The sequence below is a fragment of the Paramacrobiotus metropolitanus genome, unplaced genomic scaffold (assembly GCF_019649055.1).
Source record: "Paramacrobiotus metropolitanus isolate TYO unplaced genomic scaffold, Prichtersi_v1.0 Parri_scaffold0000032, whole genome shotgun sequence".
In the NCBI taxonomy this organism is placed as follows: domain Eukaryota; kingdom Metazoa; phylum Tardigrada; class Eutardigrada; order Parachela; family Macrobiotidae; genus Paramacrobiotus; species Paramacrobiotus metropolitanus.
The window spans coordinates 161924-177612 of record NW_026570252.1 but is presented as its reverse complement, the minus strand read 5'-3'; the positions used below and the strand labels follow the sequence as shown (position 1 = coordinate 177612).

Below are 15689 nucleotides of genomic sequence, written 5' to 3'. Positions count from 1 at the left end.
GTCCCGTTGTTATTGTACCAGAAGCTGAAGAAGATGAGGTCGGTCATCTTGGTCAACAACGACGACGAGATTTGTATGGCCCGCGCGCTGGTAATCGGTAAAGCCTTTGCGGATGGTCGGGAGGATTACGCCAGACACATTGCCAAAGGAAAGAGAGAAATCCTTGCGCTGTCGAAGGAGCTGATTGAAGATGCTGGCCTACCTATCCGGGAATACACGCTCGCGGATGTCACGGCTTTTGAAAAGGTACTTCCTGGTTATCAGGTTGTTATCGTTAGCACCATGCAAGCCAACAGTATAGTATACAGCGGAAAACCTGAGAAGAAGCATATCTGCCTATTGTTCCATAATCGCAATTTTGACGTGTTGACCTCTATGACGGCTTTCTTCAACCGTGGCTATTGGTGTTTTGAGTGCAACAAAGGGTACAACGACCGAAGAAATCACCGTTGCGCGGGACAGTGTAATCAGTGCCTGCGTCCAAGTTGTTTAATGGACACCTCGAACATGATCGCCTGCACTGATTGCAATCGGCAATTTTATGGACAGTCTTGCTTTGATCACCATAAGCTGGGTCCCGGCACAGAGATGTTGTTTCGCAATCGACGTAGCATTTGCAGTACCGTAAAATTGTGCAACCAATGCGGATCAGTTTATTCCACGATGAGAAGAAAACCGGGAGCCATTCATCGTTGCGGCGAGATGTTTTGCAAGACCTGTCGAGAACATGTCATAGGGGATCATCGATGCTACATGAAACCAAAGACTTTGGGTCCGTTTCGAAAGATGCAGTTTTCCGATGCCCAGTTTTTATTTTTTGACTTTGAGACCTACGTTGCGGACGATGGACAGTTGCATCCTAATCTCGCGGTAAGCGTAACTATCATCAAACGTTTTTGACTGTTAAAAGAATACGTTTGTTGAATGCTTTGTAATACAGTAGCAAATCATTTGAACTTTGTCACCCCACTGAAACCCCCACCGACGTTCTGCTATATTTCATGGCATCTTTAGGTGGTGCAGAATGACGAAGGCGAGGAGTGGATATTTCCAGAAGAAACCGAACCGCTTGGAGACATCACTGAGCAACTATGCCGATTCCTCTTTAGCGATGACCACCGGGATCATTACATCATCGCGCACAATTTTAAAGTAAGTTCTACAGTGGTTGTTTGTTTCATCTTATCAAAAATGGTGTTGTTCATTTGAAGGCTTTCGATGGGTATTTCATTATGAACTGGCTTTTAACGAATGGCATCGTTCCCCGGGTGATTATGAATGGCGGCAAGATAATGCAACTGGATGTACCACAGCTGAACATCCGCTTTCGGGACAGCATTAATTTCAACCCACAAAGCCTGTCCAAATGGCCCGCCACGTTCGGCATTGCAGACACCGCTAAAGGCCTTTTTCTACATCGTTTTAATCGCCCCGAAAACTGAGACCAAGTGACGGAGTTCCCTTCAATGGACGAGTACGGATACCAGTTTATGAACAAAAAGGACCGGGAATCTTTCAAGATATGGTACGAAGATGAAGTGGCTGCCAAAGAGAACACCTTCGACTTCCGCAAAGAGTTTGTCAGATACTGCAGCAACGATGTAACTGTGCTTCGCAAGTGTTGTCTGCAGTTCCGCAGTCTCTTTTTGGGCATCAGCAGCGGAATCTGTCCATTTTCGTCATCCATAACCATTGCCGGATTATGTGGTTTGTATTGGCGTACGAATATCCTCAAGGCTAACCAGATCGGTTTGATCCCACCACAAAGATACCACTCCAATAGAAACCAGTCCGTCAAGGCATTGAAGTGGCTGCAGTGGATGGAGCTGGAAGAGAATTATCCCATCCAGACCAGAGCCTCAGGAGCAGAATTTAAAATTGGACAGTATTTTGTGGATGGATACTCCGCCTCTACCAGCAAAGATTTGAATTTCACGGTTGCTGGTACCATGGATGCCCTGAATGCACTGCTCCGGACACGATTCATCCTTTCCGAAACCTGCCCATGAGCAAGATTTATGAGGAAACCATTCAACGGGATGCTCGTATTCGTAGCATGGGCCATGAACTTTGCGTGATTTGGGAGCACGAGTTCGACAGCCTTGTGAAACAGGAGCTATTTTTTGCAGCCTTTATTGAAGAGATCACTGTACGGCAGCCCATCAATCCCCGGGATGCGTTTTATGGCGGTCGCACGAATGCCACCAAGCTTTTTCATAGTGTGAAGGACGACGAAAAGATTCGCTACTTTGATGTTTGCAGCGAATACCCCTACGTTAACAAGAACAAGCGTTACCCCATCGGACATCCGACCATCATCAATAAGGATTTTGATGCAATTGCCAATTATTTTGGGATAATTCAGTGTGAAGTACTGCCACCTGCAGATCTATATCTTCCCGTCTTGCCATACCGATCCAACGGGAAGTTGGTCTTCCCTTTATGCCGCACCTGCGCCCAAGAAAAGCAGAACGCACCATGTACACACGCGAACGATGAACGGGTGCTCGTTGGAACTTGGTGTAAGTATCGAATTCCGCATGTGTAAAACCCCCACATAAACCCCCACGGGAACTTTTTTTAGGTTCGCCGGAGTTACACGCTGCAATTGACCGCGGTTACGTCGTGATAAAGATATTTGAAGTTTGGCATTTTGAACAGTCCGAAGAGCGATTGTTTGCGGACTACATTGACCGTTTTTTTCTCAAGATCAAAACCGAAGCGAGTGGATGGCCAGCGGATGTCGCTACCGACATGGAAAAAGACCAGTATCTGCGGGATTTCCATGAACACGAAGGGATCGAACTGGAGCGCGACAAGATAGAAGCCAATCCAGGGATGAGAGCACTGGCAAAGCTCTGTTTGAATAGGTATATACTTGAACTTTTTCCTTCGCAAAGCGCACAATGACCGCCTTTGTTTGCAGCTTCTGGGGCCGTTTGGGCATGCAGGACAACAAACCAAACACCAAGTATATCTCTTCGCCGGAGGAATTTTACCGGATGCTTCTTTCTGGAGAGTATCATATACACTCGTGGGACCTGTTCAGTGACGATGTGCTCCAACTATCCTACACCAGGGAAAGCCTGTTCGTCGAGCAGAACCCACACGCCAACGTAGTTTTAGCTGCGTAAGTGTCTACTGTCTTTGGGGTGCACCGGTGATTCATCGGTGAAATTTTTTGTTACAGTTTTACGACCTGCTGGGCACGCCTTCACTTGTATGGTTACATGGAACAAGTGCAGGACACGTTATTGTATTTTGACACTGGTGAGACATCTGCTTAACTTCTTATTAAGTGTCAAGACGTGATTCTTGCGTATTTTCAGATTCCATAATTTTTGTGGACAGACCAGGAATTTCCGTTCCTCCGACGGGCAAATTTCTCGGCGACTTGACGGACGAATTACAAGCTGGGCAGTTCATCACCCAGTTCGTTAGCCTTGGCCCAAAGACATACTCTTACAAGACCAACGATGGAAAAAGTGTAGTTAAAGTTAAAGGTTTTACACTCAATGGTCAAACTAGTGAAGTCATAACTTTCGAAAGGATGGTTGGTGTTTTGGAAAAGAAGACCGATTTTCTTGTGGCAGAGTATCCAGACAGTATTAAGCGCGATAAGAAAACTATGACTTTGAAGCAGGTGGATCTTTGTAAACGGCTGAGTTTTACGTACGATAAGCGAAGAATTGTTGATGTTGATTGGAGCACTTTGCCTTACGGTTATACGTCGCGATGAAGTTCTGAATAAAATCTGAAGTGGTTCTTCTCAGTTTATTGGTAGCATTAACACCAAATCAATCATCGCCCAAGTCAAATCAACTTCAGACTTCGCGCCTAGAAAATTACAGCGCCCGCTTGCAAACAAAATAGCCGTACACTCTGGCAATTTGATTCGTAAACCAAGAAATCTATCAGCAAAATAGGGAACATTCAACCGCTTACTCACACTGTCGAGGTCAAACTTCTGACCAAAATCATGCGTGCCCACAATATTGACCACCGTATAGTCAGTAACAGAACAATCATAACCAATTTTACGCAGTAATCGTACAAAATATTTAAGCAAAAAACGCGATTCGTCCAAATTCTTGCCACCATTCACGGTCACTTTACCGTTGACATACAGCTGACAATGTGCTTTGGGTGGAGCAATGCGACGAAGCAGAAGTCCCGAAAATAAACGGGGGGTATACTGAGCCAACGGCAAGCGTTTCTCAATTTCAGTCAGATTCAGGGGGCAGTTTAGCTTCGCGGTGGCAACAACATTGGTGATCCGTACCATTCCTGTGTAACCACAGTCCGAAGATGATGGCCTTTCGCTGGGTGGTTTGGCTTGCAGATGTCAATCGCCGGAACGTTGGGCAGTGATAGTCCTCCAGATTGATCACTTCCGGTACGAACTTTTCCAGGAAACGACACTTTTCCAATCCCTTGGCGTAGAACGTCACGTCAGCTGGTCGGCCGATTCTTTCAAAAATATTCTCAAAAACCACCGTTGTCTGATTGTGGCGATAGTCACCGTAAGTGTGCCAGATCAGTCCGTGAGAGTGGCGCGCCTGTCTCTCCAAGTCACGTGCATACTGGGAAGCACTGCGCGGTAGCGTAAATGTGTAGAAGCCGACTTCTCCTTTTTCGGGACAAAAAAACGCCAACTGTTTTAAAAATTTCAGTTCGTCAATCACGAACCAATCAGCTTCTAGAACACACCTTAGACCCATTTTGAACTGTGTGCATGAATGAAATGAACTGCAACTAACAAATACGCGTTGCTTTTGTACTGTAACAATCATACGTTTTTCGTCTTCCCCAAATTTGCATAGGAGAGTGGTATGCAAAACCAGTATGTTCCACTGGTAGCAGGTCTTTTATGTACAAGTGCAGATTTACTCAACTTGCATAGGAGCGTCCTATGCAAAACTGAGCCTGCAGTACCTTTCTGGATTTTGCACAGGACAACGCTTGTCTGCCAGCCCATAAAAGCAAGCAATAAGCGAATCACTATATCATTTTTTTCGATGCTTCTGTTTTCTAAACTATTTCAAAGACGTTTTTTCCTTTGCAACAACTATGGAGTTCATTCCTGATTTAATTTCCTCTGAACGTGCCATGTCTCCCAAGCCGTCAAGCAGTGGAGCCGCCCGTGAGATTCCGGCCACGCCTCTGAAGCCACGTACTTTTGCCAAACGCCGTGCCCCGGAAGTGGATGATGTCAAGCTAAGCCTAGCCAAGAAGTTCAAGGAGCAAGAGGTCACCAAGCATCCTCGTCACGCCTTTACCCATGAAGGTGCCAATGACTACAAGATCGGCTTCGAGAAGTACGTGTACGCCCGTTTCCAAGACGGAGTCTCGGCCATTGTCATCGGAGAGTGGAAGAAACAGAGCGACGACACCTACCGCCGCACCCTGGAAAAGTCCATCACGGTAAAGAAGCCTGGATTCATGCGCTTGTGTGCCTTGATTATGAGCGGCAAAGGGGACCTGGACAAGATTTCCCAGTGCAGCAGCGGGACCGATGGTAAGCTGACACCACTGTACGCCCTGGAGAATGGATTGTACTTTGGATGGGGACGCTACAACCGTGTCAACACGGCCACCGTGCGTCGTTACACTCTCGGCAACAACGGCGACCTGATTCCCACCAAAGCTGGCGTTACGTTTGGGTTGAAAACCTACGACGGACTGAAGGAGCTGGTTGTGGACATGACCCTGCTGAAAGAGCTCCTCATTGTGGATGAAGCCAACCATGTGCCGAAGACTTTGAAGTCTGCCTTGGCTTATGACAAGCTGAAAGAAGTAAGCGGTTCTGTCTCAAGTTTAATTTGCACGTATCCATGTGTATCACTTAATCTAGGAAGTGGCCGAAGAGTTTACGGAGCTGATCCACCAGATGCGTGGACGTAACGGCAAGATGGTGTGCGGGAGCGCCAGCGACGACGAGTGGGCAGCGGCTGAGAAGGCTATTTTGGAGTCGCGCTACGTGGAGGCTGTGCTGCTGGAAGCTGACCAAGTGAACGTTGGGCAAGTTATTGGATTGGACGTTAAAGGGTATCTTGAACTTAATGCTTTGGAGTTTCGTGCCATGTTTGCAAAGCTCATCTGAGCGATGTCAATGACTGCTTTTTATTGGCTTAGCGTTTCATTTGTCTCTTTTTTCTTAAACGAATAAACCGCGGCTGCTTTTTTCCGTTATTTTAATTCCGATATGCGTTTACATATTTGTCGGATAAATGCACTGTCAATGACTTTAGTGTTGATGTCAAAATAAGAATTAACATACTGACAGACCATTTTGTCGTTGCTCGCTCGATTATCGGTAAACAAATGCACAATATTAGTGTAAGATTCGCCACAAACACGTCGAAGAATAAAAAATAAACAATATTGCCCTCACACGGTAGAATATTCAGATTGAAATTGTTCGGATTGCTCTATAATCCGATTCGCTGACATTATACTCGCAAAATTCTTGGTATACGAATCCAGTTTCCTCCCAAATGAATCAAACACTTCCAGAACTCCATCTTGTTCTTGGTAAAGAGCGATCCAGTGTGATCCGTCTTGGTCCGCTGGATCAGTGTTGACCACCGCCGCACCAGGGTAGGGCGAAAGTGTATTTGGCACTTTGTCGCTGGCATACACTCCACGCAGCACTGTCTTCGTCGATGAGTTCGACTGTAGGGCACTGAAAATCTGGTCCGTGTTCATGTTGAAAAGTCCGCAATCAACTGGCGATGCTGGTTAATTTCGATAATACTGTCGTACACCAACATGGCGACCATCATGACTGTTTTATCCAGAGGTTTCTCAAAGTTGACCGACACGCTTAAATTGCCTTGCTTCACCAAAGTCAGCGGTCCTCGTCCTGTATGTCCCGGTGTCAAGTCAAAGCCGAATAACGTGTAACCACCATTATAAGCCGTCCGATTAAAATGGACACTGTTTTGCGGATGTGTTCGATATCCCAAGGCGTCCAACAAACCATCGTAGCACTCTAACGACTGTGACCGTCCAAAATCGGCAGTGTATGGTTTTGTGGGGTAGCTCTGTCCATCCACTTCCACACTGATCTGGGTGACGTTAAAGTGTTGAAAGTTGAAAGGATTCGTTTTGATGTTGCCATGAAAATCGTCGCTTTCCAGGAAACCGATGATCATAACCTTGGGAATCTGTCCGATCTGCAGGTTGCTTACCACGGTGCTCTGCGTCTTTTGTGGAATATCCGACACACGCATCACCACGCGCTCAATGTGATACTTGACGGTTTTCTTTAGCATTTCCGAGGCCACGGCCGTCATGAAATCGGGTGCCGGGATATACCGGCGGACCGATAAGCGAGCATTCCGAATGAACGGTTTGAACTGTTTGGTGGCATCGGTATCCCATACACGCAAACAGAATTCCGGCCGGCTCATCACCAACCGGATATTGATGGGAACACCAGTGCACAATGGTTTACTTTGGTCGAATAAGTCCGCAAATATTTTACCCGACAACTGCACGTAGTTACTGCCAGAAAATAGGGCTTTGCGGCTAACTTCTCCTTTGTTGTCTTTTTCGTCGCTCATCTTGTGTGCAGTGTCAGTGTAAAACGCAGCAGATGACAACTGGGACCTTTGGGCATCCACCGAATAAGACAGCAGAGAATCCAAATAAGCCCGATATGGATAAAATGTCGCGGCATCCGAGATCAGTCGATTTGCCACAGTTACGTGGCACGAAGAGAACAGCGAATGCAGAAAGTTGTTGACGGGGGCCACATTGTCAGCGTTCGTTACCAGCGTCCAGTCAGCAGCTCCTTTCTTTACTTTGATGCCGACCTCCAATTCTAAGATCATATCTGCCAGGCTAAGCAGTCCAGCTGTGCTGGGAGGGATGTAAAAATTGATATCGCCAGCCGAGCCGCTATCCGTCAGAATCGTAGTGGGGTTCAACTTCTCATGCTCGGTACGCCACCGATCAGTTAGCGTAGCCGGTAAGGCGAACAGTTGGTTTTCCAGCTGCATTGCCGGCTCCGAATTTTCCATCATCAGTAAGGCCATGGTCAAAAGTAGTCGGGTATATTAGTTGGAGGAATGCGTTTAATACGCTGTCGGTTACGTACAACACGGCGTTTCTTACGTATTCCACTTCCTTCTTGCGGTGCTAAACGTTTGCTTATGGTTTCTTTGGCTTTATCAGCAACCTCTTTAATAGCCCCGGTAGCGGCTTCTTGCAAGTGAGGCGTGGCGGCATCCAACGCTGCCTTGGCATGCGGAGCGGCACGGCGTATGATGGGTTTGGCGAACGCCGATATTTTGGCGAATAAGCTCTTCAGGATTTGGGGAAGGCCAGAGCCGTTTTGCAGTGTTCCACGGTAGCGAATGAGGGCGCTACCTCCAGTTTGGCTAACGAATATTTCGTCGTAGCGGCGCGGATCAGGAACATACTGAATGAAAGGCATTTTCAGTAGAGACGCTGTGGTCGGAAGTGCAGTTTCACCAGAGACTTTCCCGTTTGGAATTTGGCTTCGTCTCCTAAATCGTTGGCAATAATCAGCTTGATAGTTTCAAAATGCTGGCGAAGAACTGGAACATAATGGGGAATGTCGAAGCGTGCTTCCACGGTTTGATTTACTTCGCCTCTAATAGGTACGGCACGCAGAAATTGCGCCGCGGTGTCTCCAATCAGACTGTAGTCGGCCACATCGCTGTATAAGAATAGGCTTTGGTTGCCGAGCAGTGTGTTGACTGGTCGATCGGACAGAAATGTCGTCAGCTTTGGCGTTGGAGCTTTGTCCCAGAACGAAAGGTATTTAGCTTTCGCTTGACCATGCGCGGCGTCAATCGTTTCCGCAGGAACCTCCGGCTCAAATTGGTTTTGATCGAAACCCAGAATTTTTTGTAACGTTAAAGATTCGGGTGGAAAGCTAACAGATACTCGTTCATTTCCGATGCTGAGGAGAATCCGGTAGTGACCAGTTGCATAACCTAAAAATAAAATCACGTGTATTATCAGATTAATGTCAGAGGTAGGTTGCTAACCACACCATTGCACGAGCGCGATCTCCAGTACCACTGGGGAACGGTATGAGAGTTGTTGTACTGGAGAAGTGTTACAGTACCTGACGCTTTTCGTGGCGCCAGACCAATTTGATGATCTTGTCGAGGGCCCTGCAGCATCTTGCTTCCCTCGAAGCAGACCAAGTTTGTATAGTTTTCTGTGTGCACAGAACAGAACCCTTGATTGCACACCCCTTGTACAACAGAACCCCTGATTGCACAACAGTGTACATTGATTGTACATTGGCTGTACAATGATTGTAGATTGATTGTACAACATAGTACAACAAAACCTCTTATTGTACAACATTGCCCGTTGCCGCTGATAACGACGTTGCTGGTTTGCCCAACACGAACTCTTCGCCCAACACGAATGTGCGCTCACGCTGAATATTTTTAGATTAATGAAGTAATTTTAATGGAGTAGTGTTCTAGCGCAAGCAATTTCGTTGACTGGATACGAGTAGGTGTTGCCAATAAATTGTTTGCTTTTCGAAGGTAGGTCATACTAGAAAGGTCGCCCCCAGGCCCAGGTTCCCTAAGGGTACAGCACAATAAATTTCTACTATTTTATGCTCTGACCAGGCGTCATTGTAGAACAGTAGCGGCCACACGCGCCCCATGTGAATCCAGCGGGCAGTGGCCTTTCTGGCGTCAAAGTGGATGAAGGCCCGATCGCCATCCACATCCTGGATGTATCCTAGCCACCAACTGTTGTCATCATTATGGATAGCCACCGTGTTCTGATAACTGATCTGGTTGGCATCCGCCAAGAGCGGCTGAAACTGCGGCATCACTAGCGGCGCACACTCCATATCAAAGTGTCTAAAATTAAAAAAAAGGATTTGGTTTTGTGGATTTGGTTCAGACAATTCCTTCCTGTCCACCAACTAACGCTCCATTTTATTCGGATTATCTACATTCAACAGTCTACATTCAAGATAAACGGAGTTTTGCTTTTTGGTTGAAGTTAACTGGAATTAGCCGCGTGTCACAGACGTGCATGCCCGATAACGAGGGTCCTAACACAGCCATGGTGCAACAAGGAAGCTGCCGGATGCCGCTAACAATGGACGTACCGAGCGCGGATAATGGCGCCCGGTGGCTCCAAATGTTCTTGATTTCGGATAAAAAAGATGAGAAAAACAATTAAATGACATTCACCGTCACTTTACTCTCCGGTTCTTTCGTCCGCAGATATGAAAAAAGCCATAAAATTTCCCACATAGTCATTGCTCCAGTTGACTGGCCAGGGCACAAAGGCCAGGGCTACAGATTCAGAAAAATCTGATTTTTTGCAGAACGGTAACCTATAACATACGTAGTACACTTAGAAATAATTTCAGCTGCTGTGGTCAAGACAGTCGCGGCCTTAGGACAAAATAAAAACGTACGTAATACGACGTGGCACTATTATAAGCCAGCACAGGTGTTATGCATAGAACCAGGGCCTGGCCACTTGCCGCAAAGGCTCACTATGCTGTTTCACTGTGTAAACAAAAGTGTAGCAAGACCAGGCAACCTTACATAATAAAGACCACCCGAAACGCAGATGTGTGAAATGCAACACATCATACCGAAAGGGGAGCAGACACATGAAAAGCATACAGTAAACTTCTGTTGGCCTTTGTTCTAGCAGATAATGTGGCATGTAAGTAGATATTATAAATTTAAGCTTTAACTTTTGCTGATCAGCCTTCGCTTACATACAGTCTCCAATAAATACGAGTATACGGAACTAAATAAGCAGCCGCTTTTTATTCCCGTTTAACACAAAAAACTAAACAAATAAAATAGAAAAAAATGCACAATGATTAAAAAAACTGAAAATGCAAATGTTCACACAACCGTCCCGCTAACTTCACCAAACAAAAGGCACAACGAAAAAATAGCTGTTTATACTAACATAACTGCTCAAACAACCGACAAACTCACTAAAATCCGAACTTATCAGCATTCTTCGACTTCTTTCCGTTTGCACCACGACGCAAGACGCTAGCAGACACCTGTTCCGTGATAAATGATTGTCGCAGGAGCATGTAGCGCCACGCTGCAGTGGTAAAGAAGCTTGTTACCATCGTTTGCTGAGTCTCTCGAAACTTTTCAGGATCTTCCAGACGGTCAGCTCCGGCAGTAAGGTTATCGCATACAACCATTACGACGTCTTGCATAATGTTCGCAATAAACGTTTGACGCATCAACTGCTTACAAGCTTCCGGGAGCTGATACAACCGAATCAATGGATCTTGGTCAAGCAAATCCAGCTGAGATACAAAACAGTGTTCCAGTTGGTAAAAGAATTGCGCTACGCTCGGCCTTGCAAACAGCATTCTCCCGTACGCCTGCGACGTAAGCATATCCGCTTCTGGTGGGCGCTCTTCAGCCGGCAAAAGAAACAGTACCTGTTTTAAGTGAAGGTACTTTTTGAAGCGAGCCATCCGCAAAGCGAGTCCTGCAAAAGTGATTACACTGTTGAAATGTTTCAATTACAGCAGTTACTGTATAATACAAAATGTGATGCATGTTTAAATAATACAATTATATCAGTTATTGTGCAGTACAGTAATTACTGATGTTTGGTGCACAAATTATCTCCACGACAGTCATTTAAAAAAAACGTTTTTTTAATAATGCCGGAACTTTGTTGAATTGACTTACCAGCTTGTTTATACACAATTCCAAGCGTGACTGGGCTCAAACTGGCACTACTTGGTACAAAGTCATCTGGCAATTTAGCGTGACAAGCCGGCTGTGCCACCTCAGGAATCGGAAAATCTGTAATTTCCACAACAGGCTCTTCGCCAATAATCGGATCGCAATTTCCCATGATACGAAAGGATCTGCCGAGTCTGCACATCATAGCCCGGATAGCGTAGCGAACACCAAAAACTGTGGGATTTCGGTTGCAACCAGCTTTGTTACGTATGACACCAAAATTGTTCTAAGGAAACAAAAATATGAATAGTTTGAAAATATCGAATGTCAATTAAAAACTGTTCACCACCAAGAACTTACTTCAAGGCTGTCTTGATTTAGCCGGCGTGTCATGACGTAACTGAATCCGAGAGCCAGGACGCAAACCGAAATAGCAATGATCGACTCGATAGTCAAAATCCAACGCTCCATAAGATCGTTACTGTAGTTCCTCGTACTATTTTAATAGTAATTATTAAGGAAGAAAAAGATAACTAAGTGTACAATGGTAAAGTAAAATGTGAGTAATAATAATAGTAATACTGGAAGGTTACAAAAAGTAAACAGTTAAGTAAATAGTAAAATCAACGGCAGCGCGAAAAGTAAAAAGTATGTAGGTCGCTGGACCAATAGTAAATACAATGCTGGTATTACTACAGTAAATGTATAGAAAATATATAAGCTATAACAACTGCAATATATAGTGTATATATGAATAGTAATTTTCATAAGGATTAAACATGTTAATTTCCCTTTTAACTTTTTCAGAACAAAAAAATCAAACTTAATTGCAGCTACGTACTAGTTCCGCGATAACTTACAATATTTTGGCGGGTCCAGTTGTTCGTCTGGGAAATCCTCAGGTACATCGGTGATCACAGACTTCACGCGATCCGATGTGGACGAGGTTTCGTCAAATAATTAGCAATGACCGCTGCCGGATGTAATTCCCCGATGGGCGACGAAGAGTGAACTGCATCTTGATTATGAATCTTTATTTTGGGTTTGGGAACATCTATAGTACAATAACGTATCTTTATGGAGTGATTAGTTAAGAATTTAATAAATTACAGGAAGGAATTCAATAAACAGGAATACAGGAAGAATTTAATAAAAGAAGTATTAAACAGATGAGTTAAATAAAAGAAGTATTAAACAGATGAAGTCAAATACGCGTGAAGTAAAATGTCCATATTTACTTTAAATTAACGTTGAAAGAAATTAAATTATATGCACAACCGGCACTTACCAACTCCATTACTTTTCGCATGCGATCTACAAAAACCTCCGACCGCCGCAATGTTAGAACACAATTCTAAAGAGCAAACTAAGCACCAACGCTTTCCATTGAAGATTTTTCGTCGGCCGGTATCACGATCTGTGATAATGCGTCGATCCATTTTAACAACATTTATTGCTTATTAAAGCAATAACCGCAACTACCACTGCTGATATAGATAAACTGAGGTAACATTATCCAATAACATATAATTGTTACTCGTACTTAAAATATGCATACGGTGCATTCGAGTAATCCAGTGTTATTCTCAAAGGCACACTTTTACTTTCTGATGGATAGCCGTATAGCAGGCGAGTAAGTGCTCGTAAAGAAATGATGAAGTCGCACACAGTTCTGGTGCTATCTTTGCAGAACTTAATTGAAACTGTCTGTTTTGTTTCAACCAAACAGACTGAGCAAAGCTCCTTTGTAATACGCGCCTTTGTGTTCGAGAGGCACACATTATGCAAGCCCGGTCTTGCTACAGGTTTTTATGGCTTTCTTTCCCAGGAGCATAGTTGAAGGAGCAGAGGCAGATCTGCCTCCACAGCAACGACTTGAGCGTAAGCTCAATTTACAGACTTTGATAGAACTTGAGACAGTGATGATACAGCATGCTTAATGCCCAAATGCTCACTGACATTTCCTATTTCCTTCACTCATTCCTCGCACTCGGTGGCATAGTGCAAAACTGCAAAGTGTATTGACAGTATTCCCTGTACTCAGTGTACTGTTACTTCCGCCCGGAGTACCGCCTCCTGCCTGCCTGCACTTTATTTTTTAAGCTGTTCCTAGCGTCTATGCACTATACAGTATACGGTAAAACACGCAGCATATCTATGGGCCTTTTATTCTACTGCGTCTGCATTTCATAGAATAATACTAAAATACAGACAGTTTCTAGTTTTGTGTTTTGGCACCTGGGTTCTTGTTACTGTAAATTATTACCAAGGAACCTAAAACTGGAAATTGTTAATTCATAAGGGTATTCATTTTACGCATCTACCGGACTATTTATCGGTGTCAAATATTCTCAAAATGATATACGAGTAATTTTGCTGGGATTGTTATCACTTTCACTACAATCAGCTGCAAGTTACAGTAAGCTAAAGTGTTAAACTAATGTTCGCGAACGCAGAGAACCTTCGTAAAACTTTCAGCTTTCCAGAGAAAGACTGAACATTTTTAAACTTTTTCCCTGCCTTTATTCTACAGGCAAGAACCGAAGAGTAATGACGAAGAATAACATTTGAAACTTTTTTACGCAAACCGTTACATACCCTCCTGTTTTACAGTTTACAGTGTGAGCGCTGCTTAAAGCTCACGGACTTTTTAAAAAAATTCTGCGGTCGTTTTATTTGTTATTTTGCTTCTGTCTGAATCGTTTAAATGTTTTAGGAAATTTTCTCCTTATTGATGATGGTCGGATGTCCGATGGGGTAACGCTTGTTCTTGTTAACGTAGGGGTATTCGCTGCAAACATCAAAGTAGCGAATCTTTTCGTCGTCCTTCACACTATGAAAAAGCTTGGTGGCATTCGTGCGACCGCCATAAAACGCATCCCGGGGATTGATGGGCTGCCGTACAGTGATTTCTTCGATAAAGGCTGCAAAAAATAGCTCCTGTTTCACAAGGCTGTCGAACTCGTGCTCCCAAATCACGCAAAGTTCATGGCCCATGCTACGAATACGAGCATCCCGTTGAATGGTTTCCTCATAAATCTTGCTCATGGGCAGGTTTCGGAAAGGATGAATCGTGTCCGGAGCAGTGCATTCAGGGCATCCATGGTACCAGCAACCGTGAAATTCAAATCTTTGCTGGTAGAGGCGGAGTATCCATCCACAAAATACTGTCCAATTTTAAATTCTGCTCCTGAGGCTCTGGTCTGGATGGGATAATTCTCTTCCAGCTCCATCCACTGCAGCCACTTCAATGCCTTGACGGACTGGTTTCTATTGGAGTGGTATCTTTGTGGTGGGATCAAACCGATCTGGTTAGCCTTGAGGATATTCGTACGCCAATACAAACCACATAATCCGGCAATGGTTATGGATGACGAAAATGGACAGATTCCGCTGCTGATGCCCAAAAAGAGACTGCGGAACTGCAGACAACACTTGCGAAGCACAGTTACATCGTTGCTGCAGTATCTGACAAACTCTTTGCGGAAGTCGAAGGTGTTCTCTTTGGCAGCCACTTCATCTTCGTACCATATCTTGAAAGATTCCCGGTCCTTTTTGTTCATAAACTGGTATCCGTACTCGTCCATTGAAGGGAACTCCGTCACTTGGTCTCAGTTTTCGGGGCGATTAAAACGATGTAGAAAAAGGCCTTTAGCGGTGTCTGCAATGCCGAACGTGGCGGGCCATTTGGACAGGCTTTGTGGGTTGAAATTAATGCTGTCCCGAAAGCGGATGTTCAGCTGTGGTACATCCAGTTGCATTATCTTGCCGCCATTCATAATCACCCGGGGAACGATGCCATTCGTTAAAAGCCAGTTCATAATGAAATACCCATCGAAAGCCTTCAAATGAACAACACCATTTTTGATAAGATGAAACAAACAACCACTGTAGAACTTACTTTAAAATTGTGCGCGATGATGTAATGATCCCGGTGGTCATCGCTAAAGAGGAATCGGCATAGTTGCTCAGTGATGTCTCCAAGCGGTTCGG

General features: G+C 44.7%; 1 protein-coding gene across 1 annotated transcript; it reads right to left on the bottom strand.

Annotated features, from left to right (window-relative positions):
- Positions 1-6704: 6704 nt before the first annotated feature.
- Positions 6705-8042, bottom strand: LOC129588889 (uncharacterized protein F54H12.2-like). Its single transcript, XM_055483305.1, has one exon. It carries the CDS (start codon positions 8040-8042, stop codon positions 6705-6707), a length of 1338 nt encoding a protein of 445 aa, XP_055339280.1.
- Positions 8043-15689: the final 7647 nt, after the last annotated feature.

Excerpts from the sequence above, each read along its gene's own strand:
- LOC129588889 (XM_055483305.1), bottom strand. The coding sequence starts at position 8,042 with ATGGCCTTACTGATGATGGAAAATTCGGAGCCGGCAATGCAGCTGGAA.